Genomic DNA, 27,945 nt, shown 5'->3' with positions numbered 1-27,945 from the left:
TTTATAAGTATATGGATGGGATTACATTCCATAGACTTACAATATGGGCTAGTCGGCAACTTAGTCACTATCATGTCTTTGTCTACTGTCTGTCCCCAAGTCGCCCACCCCACACAAGACCAATATGGACAAAAGTTATAGTCTTTATTTGGGCATCTAGGACTTACATATTTATTTTTACTACTGGGACAAATATATTTACCATACGTCCTCTCCCATCTAAGATCCCCACATACATTCCACGGCTTTCTACCACTCGATATCGCTTTACACGCATCAAATAGCAGAACACCCGAAGAATGTACGGATTCTAACACCGTCTTATTAATTAGGGTCCCCTGAGGATCTCCATTCCTGAGAGTCAACCAAATTGTACGAGGTTGATACTCCGGACTGAAGCACCTAGGTTCTCCTACTCCTAAATGGCACACACTATAGTCTATATTTAAGTATCTACATCTCGATACATCTCCTTTACACTCGTATTGTGAATGCCAAATTAGGGTTTGGGAAATATGGTTACCTGTTCTCGTAGTCTTAATGCATACCTCACAGCTAGGAGTGTCGGTACCTCTACCTTCCTGAATATAAAAACACATATAAATAAACACTATCAAAAGCACATCTTTCGCCGTCATCCTCAGTCTTCGTCCGTGCGATGGCGCCTCAGCTTCCAGGATGTGAGGGCTGCAGGGAATGGAGTTCTGCTCGTCTTCACAGGTGTCCCTTCGAGACTTTCCTGGCTTATACACTATGTGTTGGTAAGCGGACAGGCTTTATTATGGCCTTCTCACTCACGCACCAAATCCCTGTAACAATAAAATTTGTAATCCACACGATTCCTCGTTACTCCGACTGAGTAGTGCGTTTTAACCGGATCTTGCAGGGATTCTCTGGATCTGCTGTAACTTGCCAAGAATCGACTGCTGCTGGCTTAACCCTGGAGTGATGTATCCACGGAGTCACTTCGGCTACTTTTATCGCTGTAGGGGTAGACAAAAGAACAACATAAGGACCTCTCCACTTGGGCCCTAACGGTACATTATTCCACTCTTTAATCCACACTTGATCTCCTGGATGATAACTATGAACAGGGGGATAAATATTCACAGGTAATCTATCTTGTACCCATTTCTGTACCTCCTCCATAGTCTTACCCAACTCTACAACCTGCTGCCGGGTAATTCCTTCTCCCAACTGACTCAAATCCCCCCTTAAGTTACCAAGTACGGGAGGTGGTCGCCCATACATAATTTCAAAAGGAGAGAGGCCCATCCTTCTGGTAGGGGTACTGCGGATTCGCAATAGAGCTATGGGTAAGAGAACGTTCCACTTAAGTTGGGTTTCCTGACACATTTTAGCCAACTGGTTCTTAATAGTTCTATTCATTCTCTCTACCTTACCAGAACTCTGGGGTCTATATGCAGTATGAAGCCTCCACTTTATACCAAGCATATGAGTCAGTTGTTGTAGGCACTGATGAACAAAAGCTGGACCATTGTCCGATCCTATAGAACAGGGTAGTCCATATTGGGGTATTATTTCTCGTAGCAGGAATCTCACAACTTCTCCTGCTTTCTCTGTACGAGTAGGACATGCTTCTACCCAGCCTGAATAGGTGCACACAATTACCAACAGGTAACGATGTCCACCCGATTTAGGCATCACTGTAAAGTCTATTTGTAAATCGGACATGGGGAGTCCCCCCATAAACTGGACTCCTGGTGGCTTTACTGGTCCTTGTCTTGCATTATTTTTAGCACATGTTACACATCTGCGTACAATGGCCTGAGTCAAGTTGGACAATCTTGGTATGTAGAAATGTTTCCTAAGAGATTCTTCAGTACTGTCTCTCCCAGAATGTGTCCCGTTGTGATAATTTTGGACAATTTCTACCGCTAGTGATGCTGGTATGACTATTCTTCCATCTTCTAGCTGATACCACTTGTTCTCCAAATACTTTCCCGGTTCAGTCTTTAACCACTCCTCTTCTTGAGCTGTATAAACTGGAGTCCATTGGGACAGTGGAGTTGGTATAAGAGCAGCTATATGCCCCACATACTCCTGTCTTCCTGATTCAGCAGCACGCTTAGCTGCACTATCTGCCATCCGATTTCCTTTGGTTACATCACCATCTCCTCTCAGATGCGCTCGACAATGTATAATACCGACTTCTTTCGGCTCCCACACTGCTTCCAGTAGTTGTAGGATTTCAGCTGCGTACTTGATTTCTTTTCCTTCTGAATTCAGTAGTCCTCTTTCTTTATACAAAGCTCCGTGGGCATGAGTGGTTAAAAACGCATACTTAGAGTCCGTATAGATATTCACTCTTAAACCTTCAGCCAATTGTAACGCTCGTGTTAGTGCTATTAATTCTGCCTTTTGTGCTGATGTTCCTTTCGCCAGTGGCCGAGCTTCTATCACCTTGTCTATTGTTGTTACTGCATATCCTGCATAGCGGATCCCTTCTTTCACATAACTACTGCCGTCGGTATAATATTGAACATCGGGGTTCTGGATGGGAAAATCACGAAGATCTGGTCTACTTGAGAATACTTCATCCATTACTTCCAAACAATCATGTTGACTTTCAGTAGGTTGTGGCAAAAGGGTAGCTGGATTTAAGGTGTTTACAGTCTCTAAATGCACTCTTGGGTTTTCACACAACATTGCTTGATACTTGGTCATACGGCTGTTACTAAACCAATGATTTCCTTTGTAATCCAACAACGTCTGTACTGCATGTGGGACTCGTACATAAAGTTCTTGACCCAGAGTGAGTTTATCGGCTTCAGCTACTAGCAGGGCGGCTGCCGCTACGGCTCTTAGACAAGGTGGAAGTCCGCTGGCCACTGCATCCAATTGCTTAGACATGTAGGCAACAGGTCTTTGCCATGATCCCAAGTACTGTGTCAATACTCCCACAGCCATTCTTCTTTGCTCGTGTACATATAAGTAGAATGGTCGTGTGTGATCAGGTAGACCTAATGCTGGGGCACTCATCAAAGCCTTCTTCACATCTTCAAATGCCGTTTGCTGTTCTTGGGTCCATAAGAAGGGGTCGTGCTCTGTACCTTTGATAGCTGCGTACAGAGGTTTTGCTAGTATCGCATAGCTGGGAATCCATATCCTACAGAAGCCTGCTGCCCCCAAGAATTCTCGCACTTGTCTTCTATTCTTGGGTATTGGTATTTGGCAGACAGCTTCTTTTCTCTCTGGCCCCATAATTCTTTGACCTTCAGAGATATGGAATCCCAGATACTTGACAGTTGGCAAACACAACTGAGCCTTCTTTCTAGACACCTTGTATCCTGCCTTCCAGAGAATATGCAGTAGATCGTGCGTTGCTTGCTGACAGATTTCTTTTGTAACTGCTGCTATCAACAAGTCATCTACATATTGTAACAAGACACACTCTCCTGGGATAGACTCGAAATCCAGTAGATCTTGACTTAGGGCTGAACCAAATAGGGTAGGTGAATTTTTAAACCCTTGGGGCAATCTTGTCCAAGTCATTTGGCGTTTTGAGCCCGTTACAGCGTTCTCCCATTGGAAAGCGAAAATACATTGACTTTCTGCGGCAATTCGGAGGCAAAAGAAGGCATCTTTGAGATCTAAGACTGTGAAGTAAGTAGCCCCGCCCGGAATTAAATCAAGCAGGTTATATGGATTGGGTACAACTGGATGTATACTAACAACCGCATCATTGACTGCTCTCAAGTCCTGCACAGGTCGATACTCATCTGTACCGGGCTTTTGAACAGGCAGCAATGGGGTGTTCCAGGGGGAAGTACAGAATTTTAGGATACCATACCGTATGAACTTATCCAGATAGGATTGAATGTTCTTCTTAGCCTTCTGCGGGATGTGGTATTGTCTTAGGCTCACTGGATAAACCCCAAGTTTTAGTTCAATTTTTATAGGTGGAATATTGCGGGCCAGTCCTGGTGGGTTGTTCTCTGCCCAAACTCCTGGTATGTTAAATAATGTCTCATCACTCCTAGGGTTTTGGCTAGTCAACGCTGTATAAAGTCGCCACTCTTCTTCCTTTGGTACAGATAATGTCATGATACCTGAAGGTCCATTAAACTTTAAAGATGTTGTTCCATTTGGTAGGAACGTAATCTGCGCTTGTAATTTTGACAGCATATCACGTCCCAGCAATTGGACTGGACATTCAGGCATATAAAGGAATTGATGTTTGATTACGTGGCCTCCCAATGTACAGAGTCGACTTTTAAGAACCGGTTTTTCAGCACTTCTTCCAGTTGCTCCTATCACAGTAATAGTCCTTCCAGATGGAGGAGCAACTAGATTAGTCACCACTGAATGTTCAGCACCAGTGTCGATCATGAACGCACTCCTTTTCCCCCCTATTGATACATCGACCATAGGCTCCGCTCGACCAAGGGGGATGGAGCCCGGTCGGTATCAATAGTCCTCCATGACCGTGTCAGCCAATCCTACGAAGTCCCTGCCTTCTCTATCGCGGGACCTTTGCGCTGCTGGAATATACCTGTCTTCCCTATTCATATAAACCTTATTCGCTACCTCCATTAGTTGGGTGATTGACATACCTGCAAACCCTTCTAACTTTTGTAGCTTGCGCTTAATATCTCCGTAAGCTTGGCTGACAAAGGCGGAGTTCACCATTCGGGAATTATCTGCGTCTTCCGGATTAAAGGGGGTATACAAGCGGTATGCCTCCAATAATCGGTCATAAAAGACACTGGGCGCTTCATCGCTTTTCTGAATCACCTCAACTGTCTTCGACATGTTAATAGCTTTCTTTCCTCCGGCTTTCATGCCAGCAATTATAGCGTCTCTATAGGCTCTGAGTTGAGCCATATCAGCACCATTTACGTTCCAATCGGGATCGGTGTTGGGATAATGTGTTGCGGCCCATGCTGATGGATTGGCTTGGTTTAAAGTACGGGCTTTATCCTCTAGTGCTTTAATGGCTGCTTGATTTATTCTTGTCCTTTCCTCATTGTTAAATAAAGTCATTAATAACTGCTGGCAATCAGCCCATGTCGGGTTATGTGTCTGTACTATTGAGGTGAACAGATCAGTCATAGCTTGTGGTTTCTCGGTATACGAGGAATTGTGGGTCTTCCAGTTTAAAAGATCGGTTGTAGTAAATGGGACATATACGAAGACAGGGTCAGCGTGTGCCATTTGACCTGCGGCATCGATATAGGCTGACCCGGGATTCAGACGAAGAGGCATCTGATAGTGCTTTAATTGTTGGGCACCGGTCAACTGTCGGGTCTGTATGGGGCTACGTGGAGGGGCGTCAGTCATGGGTTCCAGTCGGGGAGAAATAGGGTATGGGGATGTGGGAGCTTGGTTTTGGGAAAAGGTGGTAAATAAAACACTTCGAGTCGAGCTAGATGAAGCTTGACCGGAAGTCTGAAGTGGCGCCAAATCAGGATATTCGTTTTTAATGGGGGTTGGTTCTGATTCCGGAAGGGGAGATTTAGTACGAGGGGGGGTAGATCCTGTACTGGAGGAGGAAGCAGAAGTGGATGGGGGTAATGAGGGGAGGGCTGCAGGTCTTCCTGCATTTGCGTCACTTCCTCTTAACGGAAAGTAAGGGGGCGGCATAGGGATCTCGGACTCAGGGGGCGTGTCCAAAATGGGCCTAACACCAGTCCTAGTGGACGAACAAGTCCTAGCTACCATGAGGCGACATTGCTCCTCGTGGCATGTCCGGAGCCATTTTGGCGAGTCATTTACGGCCTGTCTCCAACAATCAACATAAGGAAACTGGCCGTAAAGTTCAGGCCTACCTGATACAGCCACGTGTAAGCGCTGCACCAGAGTTGGATCCAAACTGCCACGTGGCGGCCATGCCGCAACCAAAGTAGGCCACTCCCTAGTACACAAAGTGACCAAACGTACAGGAGACATTTTAACCCCAAAATCACAAGTTTTGAATCCCTTTTTAAAATTCTTCACCATACAACCTAAGGGATCCGGAATCGTTGACTGCGACGCACCCATACTTAACAATGGAACGTCGTCGACAACGAATACTATACACGCGTACTTATTCAACAGTCACACCCGTTTCCTCTGGCAACAGCACCACGTGGTACGGTTACCAAGTGAAACGTACACAATAACAATAAACACTCAGGGAATTCCCGTACACACACAGCTGTTACACCAGTCACTAGATAATCAATATTATGCCCTTTGGCGTAACTATACAGTCACCCACGCTATAATTCTCTATATACGAATTACCCGTCTATAACACACCCCAGTAACATCGTCTTTTACAAATAGCGGTTACAGTACGGTTAGCATAGGTCAAAGCACAAGTTAAGGTCACAATACAATTATTAGTGGTTATGGTGTTAAACATGCAATGGACGACAATGATTAGTACTTATATACAGTGTCAGTAAATATACAGGGTTATGGTACCGTGCACTATAATACAGCAACACACTATTAACACTCTCGCTAGACGGCTGAGCTCGCGCTATCTAACAAGATATACACTTTACTAAACAATCGTTAACACATTTACAATTCCCAACTAAACTATTGGCCAGTACCTTGATGGACTACCTAAAACTATATACACCCGTTTTGGTTAGCCACACTGCCCAATCACCACATATAGCGAGCTAGAGAACCGAATTTACACAGGCGCCTCTTAGTCGCACTATCAAAAGTCTAGTGGGTTCCAAATTTACACGCCTTCCCACTTAGCCCAGATAGGTTGAGAGCTAGCGAACCGAATTTACACAGGCGCCGCTTAGTCTCCCGGTCCCTCCGACCTAGCGAACGTAATATACACCCTAGAACGCTAGTCTAGACAAGACACCGGTGTCCGGCTAGGGCTATTTACACCAGGACCCCGCCTGACTAACAAAATCAAACGGTCTGACTAAAGAGCGTTCGATCGAGCGGTGCGCCTTCGCTCCTTCCCTCCGACAGAGGGGGCAGATACACAGATTCAAAACCCCTTTGGGCCTACCGCACAATCGGTATACCCCTAGTGGGTCCTGCCGTCTAAAACAGCAGTTGTCTTACCTCCTCGTTCCTGAACCTGAGTTCACACTCATCGACGGGGACACCCCAGCACTTCTCACGTAGAGGCCGATGATCTCCTGGACAACAGACCAGTGGCGCCGAGACGAAGGGAGGTCCACGCAGAAGTTCAGGGGTGCAGCCGTAGAGAACGTGGGCAAAGATAGACCGTCTCACGCCTCTGCCTCTCAGCTACCGTTGAACGATGAGCTTCCCGGCCAATGCACCAAATGATACCGGAGAAACTGACGGAAGCCAAGCACAGAGAGATGGACACAGGTTTCTTCAGGAAGGAAGAGATTCTTTATTGGATCACCGATCGGGACTCAGAGGGACTAACGTCACCAAAATACAGCAAGTTCTGAGCCCCGGACAATAGTGCAGGCTCCTTATATAGGCACATAACTCCTCCCATATTAAGCTCCACCCGCACATTCTCTTAACCAATCAACACAAATAAGAATTAACTTCCTGTTTGACCGCATGGCTTGTCCAGCACAATGGAGGAGGGGGAATACTATATCCTGTATTCTTGCACATGCTCCGTACACTACTGATCGTATCTTGCCTCGTGCAACCAACTGATCGATACGTCAGCATATGCACGTACACATGCCACGTGGTAATCTCGGCCTACTAAATTTATTTTTACCGAGATTCCACCACATTACATGATATGATCCTTTATTGGCTGAGTATTACTGTCATTATATCCGTCATACTATATGTAACATTATCTCACACATTACATGATATGATCCTTTATTGGCTGAGTATTACTGTCATTATATCCGTCATACTATATGTAACATTATCTCACACATTACATGATATGATCCTTTATTGGCTGATTATTACTGTCATTATATCTGTCATACTATATGTGACATTATCTCACACATTACATTATTATTATTATTATTACTATTTTATTATTATTATTAATATATCTGAGATCTCCCATTGTTGCCCTCACTATCTCTATCTATAAACCAGACAGTTGCCATTAACAAACATGGCCGCCCAGAGTTCGCTTGTTCTCCAGCTTCCTGTAACAAGCAGTTGTTTATCTCTATGGTAACAGAGCCTGCCCAGGCTGACCTGACACATGCGGTTCAGGAAGCCAGCCGTGCGCATGCGCAGTAGGTAACGAACCGGGTCCCGCATGCGCAGTGCAGATTGGATCCGAATCCTGGTATCCGGCCGGAAAGCGCAGGCCTCGCACCGGGGACCGAGCTGTCTGCCGGGGGTAGTACTCACAGGGCTCGGCCAACGGGAGGAGGAGGGCCAGGGTGAGCTGACACACTCCGTGTAACATTATACAGAGGGAATGCTGGGAGATACAGCCCCACTCACACTCAGAGACTGACACTCACTCACTGCCCCACTCACACTCAGAGACTGACACTCACTGCCCCACTCACACTCAGAGACTGACACTCACTGCCCCACTCACACTCAGAGACTGACACTCACACTCAGAGACTGACACTCACACTCAGAGACTGACACTCACTGCCCCACTCACACTCAGAGACTGACACTCACACTCAGAGACTGACACTCACACTCAGAGACTGACACTCACTGCCCCACTCACACTCAGAGACTGACACTCACTCACTGCCCCACTAACACTCAGAGACTGACACTCACTCACTGCCCCACTCACACTCAGAGACTGACACTCACTGCCCCACTCACACTCAGAGACTGACACTCACTCACTGCCCCACTCACACTCAGAGACTGACACTCACTGCCCCACTCACACTCAGAGACTGACACTCACTCACTGCCCCACTCACACTCAGAGACTGACACTCACTCACTGCCCCACTCACACTCAGACTGACACTCACTGCCACACTCACACTCAGAGACTGACACTCACTGCCCCACTCACACTCAGAGACTGACACTCACTGCCACACTCACACTCAGAGACTGACACTCACTGCCCCACTCACACTCAGAGACTGACACTCACTGCCACACTCACACTCAGAGACTGACACTCACTGCCCCACTCACACTCAGAGACTGACACTCACTGCCCCACTCACACTCAGAGACTGACACTCACTGCCCCACTCACACTCAGAGACTGACACTCACAGCCCCACTAACACTCAGAGACTGACACTCACTGCCCCACTCACACTCAGAGACTGACACTCACTGCCCCACTCACACTCAGAGACTGACACTCACTGCCCCACTCACACTCAGAGACTGACACTCACTGCCCCACTCACACTCAGAGACTGACACTCACTGCCCCACTCACACTCAGAGACTGACACTCACTGCCACACTCACACTCAGAGACTGACACTCACTGCCCCACTCACACTCAGAGACTGACACTCACTGCCACACTCACACTCAGAGACTGACACTCACTGCCCCACTCACACTCAGAGACTGACACTCACTGCCACACTCACACTCAGAGACTGACACTTACTCACTGCCACACTCACACTCAGAGACTGACACTCACTGCCCCACTCACACTCAGAGACTGACACTCACTGCCCCACTCACACTCAGAGACTGACACTCACTGCCCCACTCACACTCAGAGACTGACACTCACTGCCCCACTCACACTCAGAGACTGACACTCACTGCCCCACTCACACTCAGAGACTGACACTCACTGCCCCACTCACACTCAGAGACTGACACTCACTGCCCCACTCACACTCAGAGACTGACACTCACTGCCCCACTCACACTCAGAGACTGACACTCACTGCCACACTCACACTCAGAGACTGACACTCACTGCCCCACTCACACTCAGAGACTGACACTCACTGCCCCACTCACACTCAGAGACTGACACTTACTCACTGCCACACTCACACTCAGAGACTGACACTCACTGCCCCACTCACACTCAGAGACTGACACTCACTGCCACACTCACACTCAGAGACTGACACTCACTGCCCCACTCACACTCAGAGACTGACACTCACTGCCACACTCACACTCAGAGACTGACACTTACTCACTGCCACACTCACACTCAGAGACTGACACTCACTGCCCCACTCACACTCAGAGACTGACACTCACTGCCCCACTCACACTCAGAGACTGACACTCACTGCCACACTCACACTCAGAGACTGACACTCACTGCCACACTCACACTCAGAGACTGACACTCACTGCCCCACTCACACTCAGAGACTGACACTCACTCACTGCCCCACTCACACTCAGAGACTGACACTCACTGCCACACTCACACTCAGAGACTGACACTCACTGCCCCACTCACACTCAGAGACTGACACTCACTGCCCCACTCACACTCAGAGACTGACACTCACTGCCCCACTCACACTCAGAGACTGACACTCACTGCCCCACTCACACTCAGAGACTGACACTCACTGCCCCACTCACACTCAGAGACTGACACTCACTGCCACACTCACACTCAGAGACTGACACTCACTGCCCCACTCACACTCAGAGACTGACACTCACTGCCACACTCACACTCAGAGACTGACACTCACTGCCACACTCACACTCAGAGACTGACACTCACTGCCACACTCACACTCAGAGACTGACACTCACTGCCCCACTCACACTCAGAGACTGACACTCACTGCCCCACTCACACTCAGAGACTGACACTCACTGCCCCACTCACACTCAGAGACTGACACTCACTGCCCCACTCACACTCAGAGACTGACACTCACTGCCACACTCACACTCAGAGACTGACACTCACTGCCACACTCAGAGACTGACACTCACTGCCCCACTCACACTCAGAGACTGACACTCACTGCCCCACTCACACTCAGAGACTGACTGCCCCACTAACACTCAGAGACTGACACTCACTCACTGCCCCACTCACACTCAGAGACTGACACTCACTGCCACACTCACACTCAGAGACTGAGTGCACTCACTGCCACACTCACACTCAGAGACTGAGTGCACTCACTGCCCCACTCACACTCAGAGACTGAGTGCACTCACTGCCCCACTCACACTCAGAGACTGAGTGCACTCACTGCCCCACTCACACTCAGAGACTGAGTGCACTCACTGCCCCACTCACACTCAGAGACTGAGTGCACTCACTGCCCCACTCACACTCAGAGACTGAGTGCACTCACTGCCCCACTCACACTCAGAGACTGAGTGCACTCACTGCCCCACTCACACTCAGAGACTGAGTGCACTCACTGCCCCACTCACACTCAGACTGACACTCACTGCCCCACTCACACTCAGAGACTGAGTGCACTCACTGCCCCACTCACACACAGAGACTGACACTCACTGCCACACTCACACACAGAGACTGACACTCACTGCCACACTCACACTCAGAGACTGACACTCACTGCCCCACTCACACTCAGAGACTGAGTGCACTCACTGCCCCACTCACACTCAGAGACTGACACTCACTGCCCCACTCACACTCAGACTGAGTGCACTCACTGCCCCACTCACACTCAGATACTGACACTCACTGCCCCACTCACACTCAGACTGACACTCACTGCCCCACTCACACTCAGAGACTGAGTGCACTCACTGCCCCACTCACACTCAGAGACTGAGTGCACTCACTGCCCCACTCACTCAGAGACTGAGTGCACTCACTGCCCCACTCACACTCAGAGACTGAGTGCACTCACTGCCCCACTCACACTCAGAGACTGAGTGCACTCACTGCCCCACTCACACTCAGAGACTGAGTGCACTCACTGCCACACTCACACTCAGAGACTGAGTGCACTCACTGCCCCACTCACACTCAGAGACTGACACTCACTGCCCCACTCACACTCAGAGACTGACACTCACTGCCCCACTCACACTCAGAGACTGACACTCACTGCCCCACTCACACTCAGAGACTGAGTGCACTCACTGCCCCACTCACACTCAGAGACTGACACTCACTGCCCCACTCACACTCAGAGACTGACACTCACTGCCCCACTCACACTCAGAGACTGACACTCACTGCCCCACTCACACTCAGAGACTTGGTTCACTCACTGCCCCACTCACACTCAGAGACTGAGTGCACTCACTGCCCCACTCACACTCAGAGACTGAGTGCACTCACTGCCCCACTCACACTGCGATACAGAGACTGAGTGCACTCACTGCCCCACTCACACTGCGATACAGAGACTGAGTGCACTCACTGCCCCACTCACACTGTGATACAGAGACTGAGTGCACTCACTGCCCCACTCACACTGCGATACAGAGACTGAGTGCACTCACTGCCCCACTCACACTGAGATACAGAGAGTGAGTGCACTCACTGCCTCACTCACACTCAGATACAGAGACTGACTGCATACACTCACGTTTTGGGGGCGTGGATATGACAGGAGCCAATCAAATTGATTACTATGGTATTTATACTTCCCTCTCCCTTAACTCCTTGCCCTATCGTAGTTTCTGATTCAGTTCCCTTTAGCGCTTGTATTGTTCAGTTGTGGATTTTTCGTGCTTGACCTTGGCTTTGTATTTGACTCAGTTTTTCTCTTCATCCCTACTTTGTCTTGTTTGCCGGCTTACTGCTTCTTGTGTACCAGTCCTTGGCTAGTTCTTGTTTTCGCTGTCTCTCTGTTCCCTTGACCTCGGCTCGTTCCTGACTCTGTCACTTCTCTGTTCTATGTCGAGTCCGGCCATTCTAAGGTCCGGTAAGACGTTTCTGCTTTATCTTGTCTATTGCTGGACTAAATCTTGCGTGTTGGGGTACACTACCGTGACACTATTTTACCGAACAAGGGATTTTAACAAATAAAAGTACAGAACAAATAGCCATAAACGGTGGTGGATTTCACGAACAAAGTAGCAGGGAGGCAAAGTACCGAATGCATGGAGGGCGATCCTTCACAGTCCCTGTGACGCATCACCCTGTCCCTGGATTGTAACTCCCTTTATTTCATTCCCCTATGGGTTAGGGTCATTGCCTTCTCCTTCGTTTTATTTTTAATTCATTCTCCTACTGAACAAACTACCGAACGGCCAGACCACCTGTATGTGGAGTGTGCTACTCATTAACCTTTATCACTTCCTTAACACTTCTAAAACTGCAAGCATTCTAAGCAGTCGGCTGGGTGGTCGTTGTTCGGTATATGAACACGTGGCGGCGGCCATCTTTAGCCACGAACACATACAGCGGTGTTTGGTCGTTGAGTGCATGGAACTATAATCGGACACTCGACAGTGCGAACACCGCTGAGACTTCCATATCTACCTATGTTCAGCTGGATTTGTATGGAAGGAGCGGCGTTTGGTGGGAACAAGCTCTCGAACAAGAAACCTAGACGAAGCAGACCCACGAACACTTACATTCGGTATTTTGACTGTATTGTGTATTCCCGAAAGAGACCGACGGCACAGCCTGATTTCATGGAACTCTTATGGGCAGGAGCCTTGTGTGCAGTCAGTCAAAATGTGACCTCCATGGAAATCTCGAACCCCTGAACCGATCTGGGTGATCTTTTAAAATGTTGGTCCCCCAGATCGGGGCTATCAAAGGAAATATAACTTGTGGGGTTTCCATGGGTTTTGAGGGTACTGCTAAAATGTATGTTCTCTGGTTTTGGAGATAATTGAGATAATACAGTTCATGACTCAATTTTCTCCCAGGCACAGGGGAGGGATTATATTACTCTGTATGGGAGTGTCCTGGACCTGAGAGCCAATGTAACTGTATTTGTTTTTACCGTAGTCTACTCTCAGATCCAGAGGGGAGTGCCCCTTGCATAGGGCTTGACATAAAAGGCTGTGTGTGGCCCCATTAAAACCAGTTATCTCACAGCATAGAGCCTCGTCTCATGTTTGTGGGAGAAGGCTACAACAGCTGTCTCTCTTCTGCTTGGAGTGCTAAATCACTAGCTTTTGTAAGAGCTGTTCCTACTCTGCATTACAGCATCCCTCCCACTAGGGGGAAAAGAACATCTCTTCACATTGGGGTGGCCGCCACAGTCCCTGTTATGTGTGACCTACCAGACGATGTAAACAGCCTCTACCCTGCTTTTTGTCGTATGTTAACACACTTACTGTATAAAATGTATCCTGCTCTGTTTTGTTCTCCTGTCCCATTATCTAATGAAACTCTGTGTTCTATTGTTTTTTTGTTTTTGTTTTTTTTATAGCTTTAGGTTAGAAATAAAGAATTGGGATAACACAATAAATTCAGACATCAAACACAGGTCAGCCTGTCCCACCAGGAGCAGACTCTCTTCACTCTCAGAATGAACAAGGACAATCTGGTGACTGCAAAGGTCTTCAATCTTACCCTGGAGATCATTAGCCTCCTAACTGGACAGGTGAGGATTCTGGGAATGGCACATGGTTATTAAAGGGACACTCCACTGCTCAAGCAAAAATAAATAAAAATCACAGCTTGTTTTCCCTGCCCAGACTTTCTGTAGGTGTCCAATCACAAACTCCCCAATGTAGCTCAATGAGAAGTATTTGTGAGGCAGGAGCTCTGGGCAATTGCTGCTTCTTGAATTTAGTTCCACTGAGCCAAACAAACCAGGAAGTAACAGGACATCTTGTCTGATTGACAGCCAGGGGGGTGAGGCAAGGTCGATTTATGAAAGTGCCAATTTCTATTCTGCACTTTTTGTAAAATGAATAAAAAGAGGGCCCACTTGTGACGGACCACTTTGGCACTTAGGATGGGTACAAGTCTCCCCATCTGTCACCCCACTCATAAAAGACTATAATCACCATTAATTGCCAATACAGCCCCTTCCTAGAGTCTCCCCACATCGGCCAGGGGTCCAGAGCGCCTGACTGGGAGCAGCCCTAAAACTCTAAACTCTGGAGTGAATCACGGAGTTGCCGTGATCCCCTAGAATGTCACTGAGGGCCCAGGACTAGCAATGATGGTGCTTTTTGGAGGGACGATAGAGGGGGTGGCGAGGCATCAAATGACACCAATGACTTAGACTGTGTACTCACTGAAAGCGCTGTCCTTTAAGGTGACTGGGAAACTCTACTCATCGTCATGAAACCCAACGCCAGATTGGAGGCTAGCCGCAACACGCTGAAAATTTGGACTTCAACCTAACTTGGGCTAGCCACCTCCGATCTGGACACTTTTTGGACTACGTGGGCGCTCTGAACCAAGCTTCCTGGGGACACCGGTTGTGTGGGGATGTGGACACGGGAACTAACGTTATATTGTATTTTTGTGTCCTGGTGCCAAGGTGTGTGGGCGCTAATTAAATGATCTACTCAGGTTCAGACACCAAGGCGGCAGTGATGTTGCAATTGTATTGTTTTCCCTGGAGACCTCCTGTTGAGTCAGCAGGTATGAAATGTGACATTTTCCCAATAAACCACTTCTAAGTTTCGACTAGTGCTTGGGTGAGCTAGCTATACACACTGCAGAAGAGAGCTTAATCACTTTGAGGTTATAAACACAAGGGAAAGGGCTACCTTGACGGTGGCAACCTGGTTACTTATGGTATACTGCCACAACACTCTTCACACAAAGAATTTCAGCAAGATAAACTGCTTTATGGTCCGGAGTGTCCCTATGACTAAGGTTGTAACTGTGCAGAATTAACAAGGAACATGCAAATTGTAGGCCAGCTAGTAACGCCTAAAATGTTCAATTCCCTGGTTAATACTCCACAATTCCCAACTGAATCAATACACCCCCCTATTAGGATGGTAACAGAGCTTATTACAAGAGACAATAAATAAGTACCGTTCCTTTGTGTGATGCCCAGCGATAGCGATTGTGTTTAATGTTTTTGTAGAATAAAGAACTTGGTCAACTTGACTGCCCATCAATAGATTTCTATTAAAGGACCGCTCTAAATGCCATAATCACTACAGTGCACTATAGTCCCAAAGTAAGCATGTTGTATTGGTTATGGTGCTTAGAGTATCCTTTTTAAAGTGATATTTATGAGTGTCTTATTATACAGGATTGTATTGTTGTCAAGAATTCTGCTGGCTGCAAGACTATGAATCCTGATGTAATTTGTCCATCTCGTTCCCCAAAACTGGGCAAAAAAAAAGAGCAGAAGATCCTGGAACTGACCAATCAGATCATTGAGCTGCTGACTGGAGAGGTGAGGTTGCTGGGAATGGGACATCATACAGTAAAACCAAGGGATGTGTCTGGATATGTCAGGTTCCTGTAAGGTTTGAGGATGTCACTGTCTTTACCGTTTTATAGAATTGGAGCGGTCTTGAAGACCACAAGGATCTTCTCAAGATTGTGAAGACAGAGGAAAGAGATGAAGCTCTTAAAAAACTTGGTGAGCCTTGATTAAATCTTTCTGTGAGGCGGAGAGCGGGAGAACCACCGGTCACAAATTTGTTGGCACAGAGAGCTCTGCTGAATATTGTTTGACCGGTGCAGAGAGCAAACATATTTTTCGATAGTTTTTCATGATAACTGTTGATTTGTTTGCAGTCTTGTTAACACTGTGTATATGGATAGATTGTACCACTAGAGGAACATTTTATGTAGTAAGTGTATGGATTCTGAGAGCAGGATCTCCTATAACCAAGCATTCATCTGACCAGACATGATCAACGTGAACATGAAGGTGGTTTCCTGTAGTGAGAGCAGTTCGGAGCCAAGTACTAGTGATCTCGAGGATGCTTTGGAGAAGACATTCTGTGGACATTCCTGTACAGGTGAGTAGTATTTGCATTTGCTCACACAGGGTTTTTTCACTGACAGGAGGCGGTTTAGAAGTGAACTGATAAAAAAATATTTTGCTACATCTTGTACAAAGGAACAAATCAGAATGCAATTTTTTCTAGATCAATCTAATAGCGTAGAACGTTTCACTTTCAGGGTATTGTATTATTCCTTCTGTAACGCTCTTCCCTGCGGTGCCAGACTTTCCCCTAGCTTGCCTTCCGTTAAACGCTCCCCAAAGACATTTCAAAAATCAGACTCCCCTTAACCGATACCTGCCTTCCTCTCACTCTGTGATAACGTCATTCTCACTCCACGTTTCCATGAGAATAGGGCCCTCAGCTCCTCCGGTATTTGTTAGTGACATTATGTATTGGCGTTTTACTTGTACCGATTGTACCCATATACAGTGCCGTGGGACGTGTCTGTGCTTTATAAATATGGTAATAATTCCTGCAATGTCCTGTCATTTGTTATTCACACATTCAGATCTCTTTACTTCTATCCACATTATCTTACAGTGTCTCTCTGCTCTGGACATTGCTGCATTGTTTAACCTCTTTCCAAATTTGTCTTTTAAATTCTTGCAGTTGGAACCAGAAATGCTTCAGCCAGCCCAGTTTATCCTCCGGATTTCAGAGATCCAGAAAACATTGCGAAGAATGTCCAGGTTAAAAGTGAAAAAACATTACCAACTGCTGTGCTGTTAGAGGAATTTGCCAGTGTGGATGCTTAGAGTACACATTCACAGGTTACTTTGTCCTTGAGTGATATGAAAATAGAGGAGAGACGGATCGAGTCCTAAAATACTGACTAGTTATCCAGTATATTTCACATGTTCTATATATACCATCGCTACCTTCATTTTCATACTCTGATACTTTTCATTTCTCTATTTTTCTTGGTGAGGAGATCTGTTATCACGTTCCATATTCCTTCCATTTGAACATTAACACAAGTTAATTAAAAGGCGATAGTTAATATACCAGAGACAGGGAAGACTCAAGTAATCAACCTGACAGTGAGTCCCACCACTATTAAGAACAAACATCAACAGACAAGCAGGACTACGTACCGGACACTCAGAGACCGCTTTATCCCAGCAGGGATTACACAAGAGACACACAGAGATCGCTTTATCCCAGCAGGGATTACACAAGAGACACGCAGAGACTGCTTTATTCCAGCAGGGATTACATAAGAGACACGCAGAGACTGCTTTATCCCAGCAGGGATTACATAAGAGACACGCAGAGACAGCTTTATTCCAGCAGGGATTACATAAGAGACCCACAGAGATCGCTTTATTCCAGCAGGGATTACATAAGAGACAAGCAGAGACTGCTTTATTCTAGCAGAGATTACATAAGAGACACACAGAGACAGCTTTATTCCAGCAGAGATTACATAAGAGAGACACAGAGACAGCTTTATTCCAGCAGGGATTACATAAGAGACCCACAGAGACAGCTTTATTCTAGCAGGGATTACATAAGAGACACACAGAGACAGCTTTATTCTAGCAGGGATTACATAAGAGAGACACAGACACAGCTTTATTCTAGCAGGGATTACATAAGAGACACACAGAGACAGCTTTATTCTAGCAGGGATTACATAAGAGACACACAGAGACAGCTTTACTCCAGCAGGGATTACATAAGAGAGACACAGAGTCAGCTTTATTCTAGCAGAGATTACATGAGAGAGACACAGAGACAGCTTTACTCCAGCAGGGATTAAATAAGAGAGACACAGAGACAGCTTTATTCCAGCAGGGATTACATAAGAGACCCACAGAGACCGCTTTATTCCAGCAGGGATTACATAAGAGACACACAGAGACAGCTTTACTCCAGCAGGGATTACATAAGAGAGACACAGACACAGCTTTATTCTAGCAGGGATTACATAAGAGACACACAGAGACAGCTTTACTCCAGCAGGGATTACATAAGAGAGACACAGAGTCAGCTTTATTCTAGCAGAGATTACATGAGAGAGACACAGAGACAGCTTTATTCCAGCAGGGATTAAATAAGAGAGACACAGAGACCGCTTTATTCCAGCAGGGATTACATAAGAGACCCACAGAGACAGCTTTATTCCAGCAGGGATTACATAAGAGACACACAGAGACAGCTTTATTCCAGCAGGGATTACATAAGAGAGACACAGAGACAGCTTTATTCCAGCAGGGATTACATAAGAGACACACAGAGACAGCTTTATTCCAGCAGGGATTAAATAAGAGAGACACAGAGACAGCTTTATTCTAGCAGGGATTACATAAGAGAGACACAGACACAGCTTTATTCTAGCAGGGATTACATAAGAGACCCACAGAGACAGCTTTATTCCAGCAGGGATTACATAAGAGACACACAGAGACAGCTTTATTCCAGCAGGGATTACATAAGAGACACACAGAGACAGCTTTATTCCAGCAGGGATTAAATAAGAGACACACAGAGACAGCTTTATTCCAGCAGGGATTACATAAGAGACACACAGAGACAGCTTTATTCCAGCAGGGATTAAATAAGAGAGACACAGAGACAGCTTTATTCTAGCAGGGATTACATAAGAGATACACAGACACAGCTTTATTCTAGCAGGGATTACATAAGAGACACACAGAGACAGCTTTACTCCAGCAGGGATTACATAAGAGACACACAGAGACAGCTTTACTCCAGCAGGGATTACATAAGAGACACACAGAGAACGCTTTACTCCAGCAGGGATTACATAAGAGAGACACAGAGTCAGCTTTATTCTAGCAGGGATTACATAAATGAGACACAGAGACCGCTTTATTCTAGCAGGGATTACATAAGAGACACACAGAGACAGCTTTACTCCAGCAGGGATTACATAAGAGAGACACAGAGACAGCTTTATTCCAGCAGGGATTACATAAGAGAGACACAGAGACAGCTTTATTCCAGCAGGGATTACATAAGTGAGACACAGAGACCGCTTTATTCTAGCAGGGATTACATGAGAGAGACACAGAGACAGCTTTATTCCAGCAGGGATTACATAAGAGACACTCGAAACCGCTTTATTTAACGAGCCTTAGCCAATGATCTCAATGTTGTATAATTCTTTTTGTAGAGCACTTGGTACTTTGTTGTAACTGTTTGTGTTTGCGTTTCATCTACTGGTAGTGAAGGACACTAAGGCTCTTCTTTTGCTCTTTAGGCAAAGAACCCAAGTGAGCTGAAGGTCAGTGTTCTATCCCAGGAAGATGATATAGACCAGGCGTTTGGAGAAATCGAAGTGCAGATTAAGGAAGAGGACATTCCTACAGATATCGGCACCGGTGAGCATTTCTCCATGGTAATATTTATATTATACTGTAGCGGAGAGCTGATTTCCCACAGCTTAACTCCACTGGTATATTATAAGAATGCAGGAACAAGGAGTAAATCCAAGAGGGTAACCAGCACAATCAGCAATAAAATCCAATAATATCCCATCACCTTTCCCAATCACTGGACGACACACAGTATCAGGAGTAGAACTGAGGTTTAATGGCAACATTCCTGCTTTTATGTGATTCTCCCAATGCAAGGGAGGGACTCACCACAATTAGTACAGTAACCAATCACATATACGTTCCCTCCCACACATCTCCTCCCCTTAGCTTAACAGTTAACATAATTATAAAGTACATACTTTTCCCCAATTCCTGGATGTACCCCAAATATGGTAGGTACACCTTTAAAGTGTGGGAGAGACGTTGCAGTTCAGGGTTGCGGGAGAGTCTCTGAATGGGATGTGGGAGAGACGCTGAAGGTTAGGGGAAGCAGGAGATACGCTGTGTATGCGTGGGTGGAAGAGCGTGGGGTCGGCTGTATGCGTGGGTGGAAGAGCGTGGGGTCGGCTGTATGCGTGGGTGGAAGAGCGTGGGGTCGGCTGTATGCGTGGGTGGAAGAGCGTGGGGTCGGCTGTATGCGTGGGTGGGAGAGCGTGGGGTCGGCTGTATGCGTGGGTGGGAGAGCGTGGGGTCGGCTGTATGCGTGGGTGGGAGAGCGTGGGGTCGGCTGTATGCGTGGGTGGGGGAGCGTGGGGTCGGCTCTATGCGTGGGTGGGAGAGCGTGGGGTCGGCTGTATGCGTGGGTGGGAGAGCGTGGGGTCGGCTGTGTGCGTGGGAGAGAGACCGTGAGGACGGCTGTGTGCGTGGGAGGGAGAGCGTGGGGACGGCTGTGTGCGTGGAAGGGAGAGCGTGGGGACGGCTGTGTGCGTGGGAGGGAGAGCATGGGGTCGGCTGTATGCGTGGGTGGGAGAACGTGGGGACGGCTGTCTGCGTGGGTGGGAGAGCGTGGGGACGGCTGTGTGCGTGGAAGGGAGAGCGTGGGGACGGCTGTATGCGTGGGTGGGAGAACGTGGGGACGGCTGTCTGCGTGGGTGGGAGAACGTGGGGACGGCTGTCTGCGTGGGTGGGAGAGCGTGGGGACGGCTGTCTGCGTGGGTGGGAGAGCGTAGGGGCGGCTGTCTGCGTGGGTGGGAGAGCGTGGGGACGGCTGTCTGCGTGGGTGGGAGAGCGTGGGGGCGGCTGTCTGCGTGGGTGGGAGAACGTGGGGACAGCTGTCTGCGTGGGTGGGAGAGCGTGGGGACGGCTGTATGCACATCCCATAAACCACTGCTAATGATATAATTCTTTATTGTTATGCATTCCATATATAATACATAATAATGGAGGTAAAATCCTGGTGTGATGTACAATAAACGAAAAATGAAATAAACAATGCATTCACGTTCCTCTTTGTATTGCAGACAATGAATTGCAATATGTCGGCAAACAAAATTCTCCAAATACCCCAAAGGTAATGCAAACTGGCATTCAGTGTCCTTTAACCCCCGGGATACCCGTAACGCTAATCACGTGATGTTATGTTTTAACAGTCCATGGCATTACCCTCTTTTATATTGTGGATGTTACACAGGTGCTTATTCATTATAGCCATCACTACTCCAGCCTAGCTTGTATGATGTGATATAGCCAGGTGAGGACGATATATCAATACTAAGTACTGCTCCCATTAATTAACAGGGGGTGCGTTTCATCCCCCGTTACATCCTGACATGCTGGTGGGATCCATCTGACCCCCCTCCGCCATATATCCTGTGTGGACATAGCACAACCTGCAGGAGATAACACACCTGGACTGCTTTACTGACCGTCTGAAGTCAAAATACCACGTGGACTGATCTTAATTACTGTAAATCGTGGGCTTTCACAATGGTAAAAACCAGCAGATCCTTGTTATTCTGTATTATAATATTATTGTAAGCGTTTAGCGTATCCAGTACAGTCACATGGCTCCTGGGAGGTTTATAAGTTTGTGATTTTCTGATCATGCAGGTATTGATTGTAAAGAAGTTTCTAGAGTTATATAGAGAACATAAAGTATTATTAAAAATGAAGGGTACTGATGTTTTGTGAGTGGTGTATTTATATGGTCTAATCAGCAGTATGTCTGTGTACGTATTGAGCTGTCTATTAAAACTCAGCACTTTCAAAGCCATTACGTGGGATTAATCTGAGGAAGCAGACTAATTTAAAGGAACAATTTAGGGTCAGGAACACAAACATGTATTAAAACCCCTATCTCGCCCACCTTATCTCCCCCATTATTTCCCCTAAATATAGTAAAATCTTACCTTTATTCCAGTCTGCTGCTGCTGACACCGCCCCTGATCTGCCTGCTTGGCTGACAATCGTGATGAAAGCCAATCACAGTGCTTTCCTATAGCAAAGCATTGGGTTGGCTAAGATTGTCAAAGGGGCAGAGCCATCACAAGCCAAACTCCGCCCTTGCCAAGCGTTATCTCCTCATAGTTCAGTGTCTGCATGCAGAGGGTGGAGACACTGAATGTCATTCACACTGTGCAGCACTTCCCCAGGAAGCACCTCTAGCAGCCATCTGAGGAGTAGCCACTAGAGGTATCCCTAGGCTGTAATGTAAACATCGCATTTTCTCTGAAAAAAACAGTTTACTGCAAAAAAAAACTGAAGGGAATGATTCTACTCACCAGAACAAATGCAATAAACTGTATACTGTACATTAAGCTGTAGTAGTTCTCGTGACTATAGTGTCTGTTTAATAACCAGCCAGCAGCAAATTACTTTTGCAACACTAACGTGTACTCCATGATTTTTATTTAACCCCCTTAAGGAGCAGTTAGTCTCTATCTTCAAAGAAAGTCTGTTCTTATTGTAATAATGGAATGTCCCACTTGGTTAACAGGACCAGGACTCAATGGCTTTCCGGGCATTTGGGTAACATCTGGTCCATATGGTGTTAATCCATACATCCTTGTATATCGGTTGTTCCCTTTTCCTGTGTGTAATTGGCTGATGTTGTTCTCTGTAATTTAGGTGGCTTTGGAGAGGGAAGAGCCGTATTTGACGATGGTACAGGTAAAGGAAGAGGAGATTCCTGCTGATATCAGCACAGGTGAGAAGTGGTGCTTGCACTAACTATCCTGTGTCTGTTTGTTATAATAGACATTCTCCATGGATAAGGAGTGTTTCTGGCATTGTTCCATCACCACGGAAGGAGAAAACACACCTTTCAATAGCTAATCTTCATGGTGACTTTTTATGCAAATCTGCTCACATTTCCCTTGATTCCTCCTATTCCTGCAAGTCATGGACCTGGTGAGATGACCACCGTATAATACAACAGAGTCTGATCTCATGAATTTATTTATGGAGTTTTCTGGGAGTGCACGAAAGTCATAAAAGAGAGGCATTGTGGGAAATACCTCCTACAATTCATACTTCCTCTTACTGGCACAACCATGAAAACCTTTAATTCATGTCTTGCATGGCTGAAACGGTTATCAGTGTTGAACTACATAACCCATAAATCCTTGCTAGGCAGACGTCTGTTGGATATGCATATAGTGACAATTGTCTTAGCGCTGTCTGAGTACACTGTAGTGGTTATGTTGTTTTCTAATGAGTATTTATTAATGATTTACATAGTGCATTAAAGCAGCACTGTCACTGTCTGGGGACTTTGCAGAATTTGACGGAGACATTGCCGCTGGTGGGGCAGGCAAAAGTACCTGAACCTGTCCCTTCGTGGGCACAGTCATCTTTTCCATCGTATACTCTTCAGCTCCTAGGGAGGTGTATGGAGGAGATGGCGGGATCCTCCATAGTTAAAGCCAATTCCCTGCAGCAGTCACTGGTGATGGCTGGGGGACTGATGCTTCTTCTAGACGGCAGTAGTTCCAGCTAGTGTTTGGAAGTGTTCTGCACTAATACAGAGACAAAGTACCGTAGTACCTACTTTGTCTCAGTATATCTCTTGACTGGGCTGGATGTTGGGTGACAATGCCGCTTTAAGAGTACGACAAACGACATGTTCAATTAAAAATTGCAAGTACCACAAAATAACCACCCCTCTCTCACTTTTGTGACGTCTCGTGTGTTCTGTCAGCCTTGTGGTTTTTTTAACCCAATGTTTGTGCCCCATGCTCCTAAAGAGACAGTATAGTCACTAAAACAACTGTAGCTTAACCAATCAGTTTTGGTGTATAGATCATTCCCCTGCAGGTCTTATTGCTCACTTCTCTGCCATTAAATAGTTAAATCACTTACACCTCCCTGCGTGTAATCTGCACAGTCTTCCTAAACACTCCCTGTAAAGAGATAGATAGATAGATAGATATATTGTTTAAACTTTCTTTATTACACAGTCTGTTTAATTTGTGCTCATGTGCTGTTAATAACTTGCTAGAGCCTACAGAAGTCTCCTGTATGTAATTAAAGTTTAACAAAACAGGAGATAAAAACTTCTAAAATAAGTTAATATCTGAAAATGAAACCCTTTTTATGCAGGCTGTGTGAGTCACAGCCAATGGAAGTGTGGCCAGGGCTGCATAAACAGAAACAGAAGAGGTTTAACTCCTAAATGGCAGAGAATTGAGTGGTGAAACTTTAGAGGCATGCTCATAAAACTGCTTCGTTAAGCTACAGTTTTTTTGGTGTGACTATATTGTGCCTTTAACATCTTTTCCTGGGGCCTTGAGTTCACTTTCTCATTTTATTTCTCTGTTTGGTATGTGTGGCCTCCCTTGGTCTTATTTGTAATTTCTAGTGGTCCTTGGCAAGTCGCACTCCTTATAATAATATTGCACCCACGACTACATGACCCATAGCAAAATTCACCAAAATATATTTCTCCTCTTTTAATCTTCCCATTTACCCATAATCCTGTGTTCTTCCCATTCATCCAGTCACTGTAGTGCTCTTGTTTATTTCCATAGAGAGAACTGAAAGAGTCGTGCCGTGCCATGAGAAGTGGCCCATACGATTTTATTAGAACTCTGCCCCTTCCTTAGTCACACTGTGAGGACACTTGTCTTTGTAACTAGAACATGTATCTAGACTGACTCCTGTTATATCATTAACGGCGAGAAGTCTGAATAGAGTGAGCTCCACATGTTCCACCCAGGTTTACTGGCGTATGTTAGGGTCTTCATATATTTAAAGAAGGTGAGAAAATGGGATTGATTGACCTGTAAATAAGGAATTAACACATTTTCATTTTTTTTCTTTCCCTTTGTTTTCTAGATCGTGAAATGAGCGTTGATACAAGTTGTCATGCTGCAAGCAAGATAATGCAAACTATACTTCCTGTTGTTTCAAGTCCGGCCACGTCCATTGTTAATCACACCTCTGTCACAATACATAGAACAAAATGTGGCGAGGACAGACCGTTTCCTTGTACAGAATGTGGAAAATGCTTTGTTAGCAAATCCCGCTTAATTTCACATCAGAAAACTCATACTGGAGACAAACCATTTGCATGTCCCGAATGTGGGAAGGGCTTTTTCTGTAACTCACACCTCGTTCGACATCAGAGGCTGCACACTGGGGAGAAGCCTTTTGCGTGCTCCGAATGTGGGAAATGTTTTAGCCAGAGCTCCAACCTTGCCATCCATCAGCGAATCCACACAGGGGACAAGCCATTTGCATGTTCAATGTGCGAGAAAAGATTTGTATGCAACTCTCATCTTGTCATCCATCAAAGGATTCACACAGGGGAGAAACCATTCGCCTGCTCAGAGTGTGGGAAATGTTTTATCAGTAACACTATTCTTGTTGCCCATATGAGAGTCCACTCAGGGGAAAAACCGTATGGCTGTTCTGTGTGTGGGAGATGTTTTACACGGAAATCAGATCTTGTCGCGCACGAACGGATTCATACTGGAGAAAAACCATTCTCCTGTTCGGAATGTGGGAAATGTTTTACTCAAAGTTCATGTCTTGTTTCACACCGGAAAATCCACGCTGGAGATAAAACATTTGTGTGTTTTGAGTGTGGCAAACGGTTTGCACAGAAATCTGACCTTACAACTCATCAGATAACACACACTGGCAACAAATCATTCATATGTTCTGAATGTGGGAAATGTTTTAGCCAGTATGCAGATCTCCTCAACCATCAGAAGTACCACAACGGACAAGAAGAGAAGGAATGCTTTACGAAAACACAAACTGACGCTGGTGGACAGAAGAGCACACTTTTCTAATAGCCACATTTTTTAATTCTAAGTGATGTTCTCCGACACTGACAGTTACTTACTAAAAGGAAAATTCGAAGTGAATTTCAATTTTATTTTTTATATTTATAGCTGACTTTGGCTATTTTCACCTTGTATTTGAAACGTACTTTGAATTCTCACCTTATTAATATCTCTTAGCTTTGTGAAATCTCCAAACATCCATTTTCGCACACGTTGTTTCTTTCAGAAGCAGACCTGTTTGTACCAAAGAAATCTCCTGTACTCTGATATTTATGGGTGTATTCTTTTTTTTATGTGACCGGTAACAGATATTTTTAAGGTTAGGCACTTCATATTGTCATGTTACTCTCTGCAGCTCCTTTCTAACTCAACTAATTTGTGAGTTAATTGAGCTCACCTTGACATCTGCTTACATCAAGGGAGTTCACAGAAGTAAAGTCACCAGCACAGTTTACAAACTGAAATTTAGAAAATTGTATTCGGCTAGAAGTTTGCCATAAAATCCAACATGTGCACTATACAGTCTTCATTACGGTACATTTAAATAGGCAATTGGTGTCTATTGTTTGAGCTAAACATGCTGTTATTGTATTAGTGTCTGCATTTTACATATGCAAACTTATGTAGATATTTGGGAAACAGTGCAATTTTTTTTTCTTTTTAATAAAACACAGGAAAATGCATAAAATTTAATTTTTTTCCTATGCAGTCTACTTATGGTGGCTAAATCCACATAGCAGATAAGGAAAAGGTAAACCATACTCACCATAACTTGATTATCATGGCAAATCTATGGGTAGGTCCAACCCCCCACATATCAAAAGAGAAAATAGACATCTTATTAAAGAGACTGCATAAAAGGTCTCTGCCTCTCATACTGCAGACTACTGGAGCTGCCATGAATAATGGTCATATAATACGATGAGGATGGCTTACATTTCCCATATTCCTGGCTAATCATATTACGCAAGCTGGATAAGGAAACAATGCCATCTCTTTAACACACACACATCCACTGCCCTGATTGTGGCAGAGCTTCCATGCAGCCTTCCTGTGGTTATGGTTGAGTGTTCCTTTGACTTATACACCTAGGTATTTATTATTTTATAGTTAAAGCTTCCAAGTACAAGCCCCACATTGGGCGCCATTTGTAACCGCGGCTGGTTCCCTTATTTACCACGATAACGTCTTAAAGCATAGAACTTGGCAGGGCTAACCATACAGATATCTTTATATAAATATGAGATAGGAGTGGTGATGTTGGACTAGCCAACGTCAGAACCCCAAAGTAGGTTACAAGAGGTAACAAGGGGGCTTAACCCCACAACAAGTAAATAACTACCAACGGAAAGAGTGGGATAGAAAAAACCACTCACTCAAAAGTATATGGGATTCAATCTCACTCTAGAAGATTACCTCCTAAAGTAAACGTAACAAAGAAAATGGTAATAACCTTTATTAAACTAAAATTAAGCAAAGAAAATATATATAATAGGTATAAAGCTTACCCTGGATAGAAACACCATAGAAAGTTGTGTTAGTGAAAATCACATAAAGGTGAGGAATTAAAAACCTGGGGATATGTTCCTTAATCTCATAGAAAATGCTATATATATTGTATGTGCACATACGTATAA

General features: G+C 45.7%; 2 protein-coding genes across 3 annotated transcripts in view; one reads left to right on the top strand and one right to left on the bottom strand.

Moving 5' to 3' along the window:
* LOC134575162 (zinc finger protein 250-like) overlaps window positions 1-27,945 on the bottom strand; it is a 752,315-nt gene that overhangs the window by 331,313 nt on the left and 393,057 nt on the right. The gene's annotated exons all lie outside the window — the stretch shown is intronic.
* LOC134575223 (oocyte zinc finger protein XlCOF7.1-like) lies at window positions 8,217-26,964 on the top strand. The gene is made up of 10 exons (XM_063434480.1): window positions 8,217-8,339; window positions 14,232-14,405; window positions 16,026-16,172; window positions 16,280-16,361; window positions 16,633-16,746; window positions 17,344-17,423; window positions 19,961-20,081; window positions 21,539-21,588; window positions 23,145-23,223; window positions 25,353-26,964. Exons 2-10 carry the CDS (start codon window positions 14,331-14,333, stop codon window positions 26,312-26,314), a joined length of 1,710 nt encoding a protein of 569 aa, XP_063290550.1. The 5' UTR covers window positions 8,217-8,339; window positions 14,232-14,330; the 3' UTR covers window positions 26,315-26,964.

This window comes from Pelobates fuscus, chromosome 10 (assembly GCF_036172605.1).
Source record: "Pelobates fuscus isolate aPelFus1 chromosome 10, aPelFus1.pri, whole genome shotgun sequence".
Lineage (NCBI taxonomy): Eukaryota > Metazoa > Chordata > Amphibia > Anura > Pelobatidae > Pelobates > Pelobates fuscus.
Note: the sequence above shows the minus strand (reverse complement) of the source record. Positions and strands in the feature narration are given on the sequence as shown.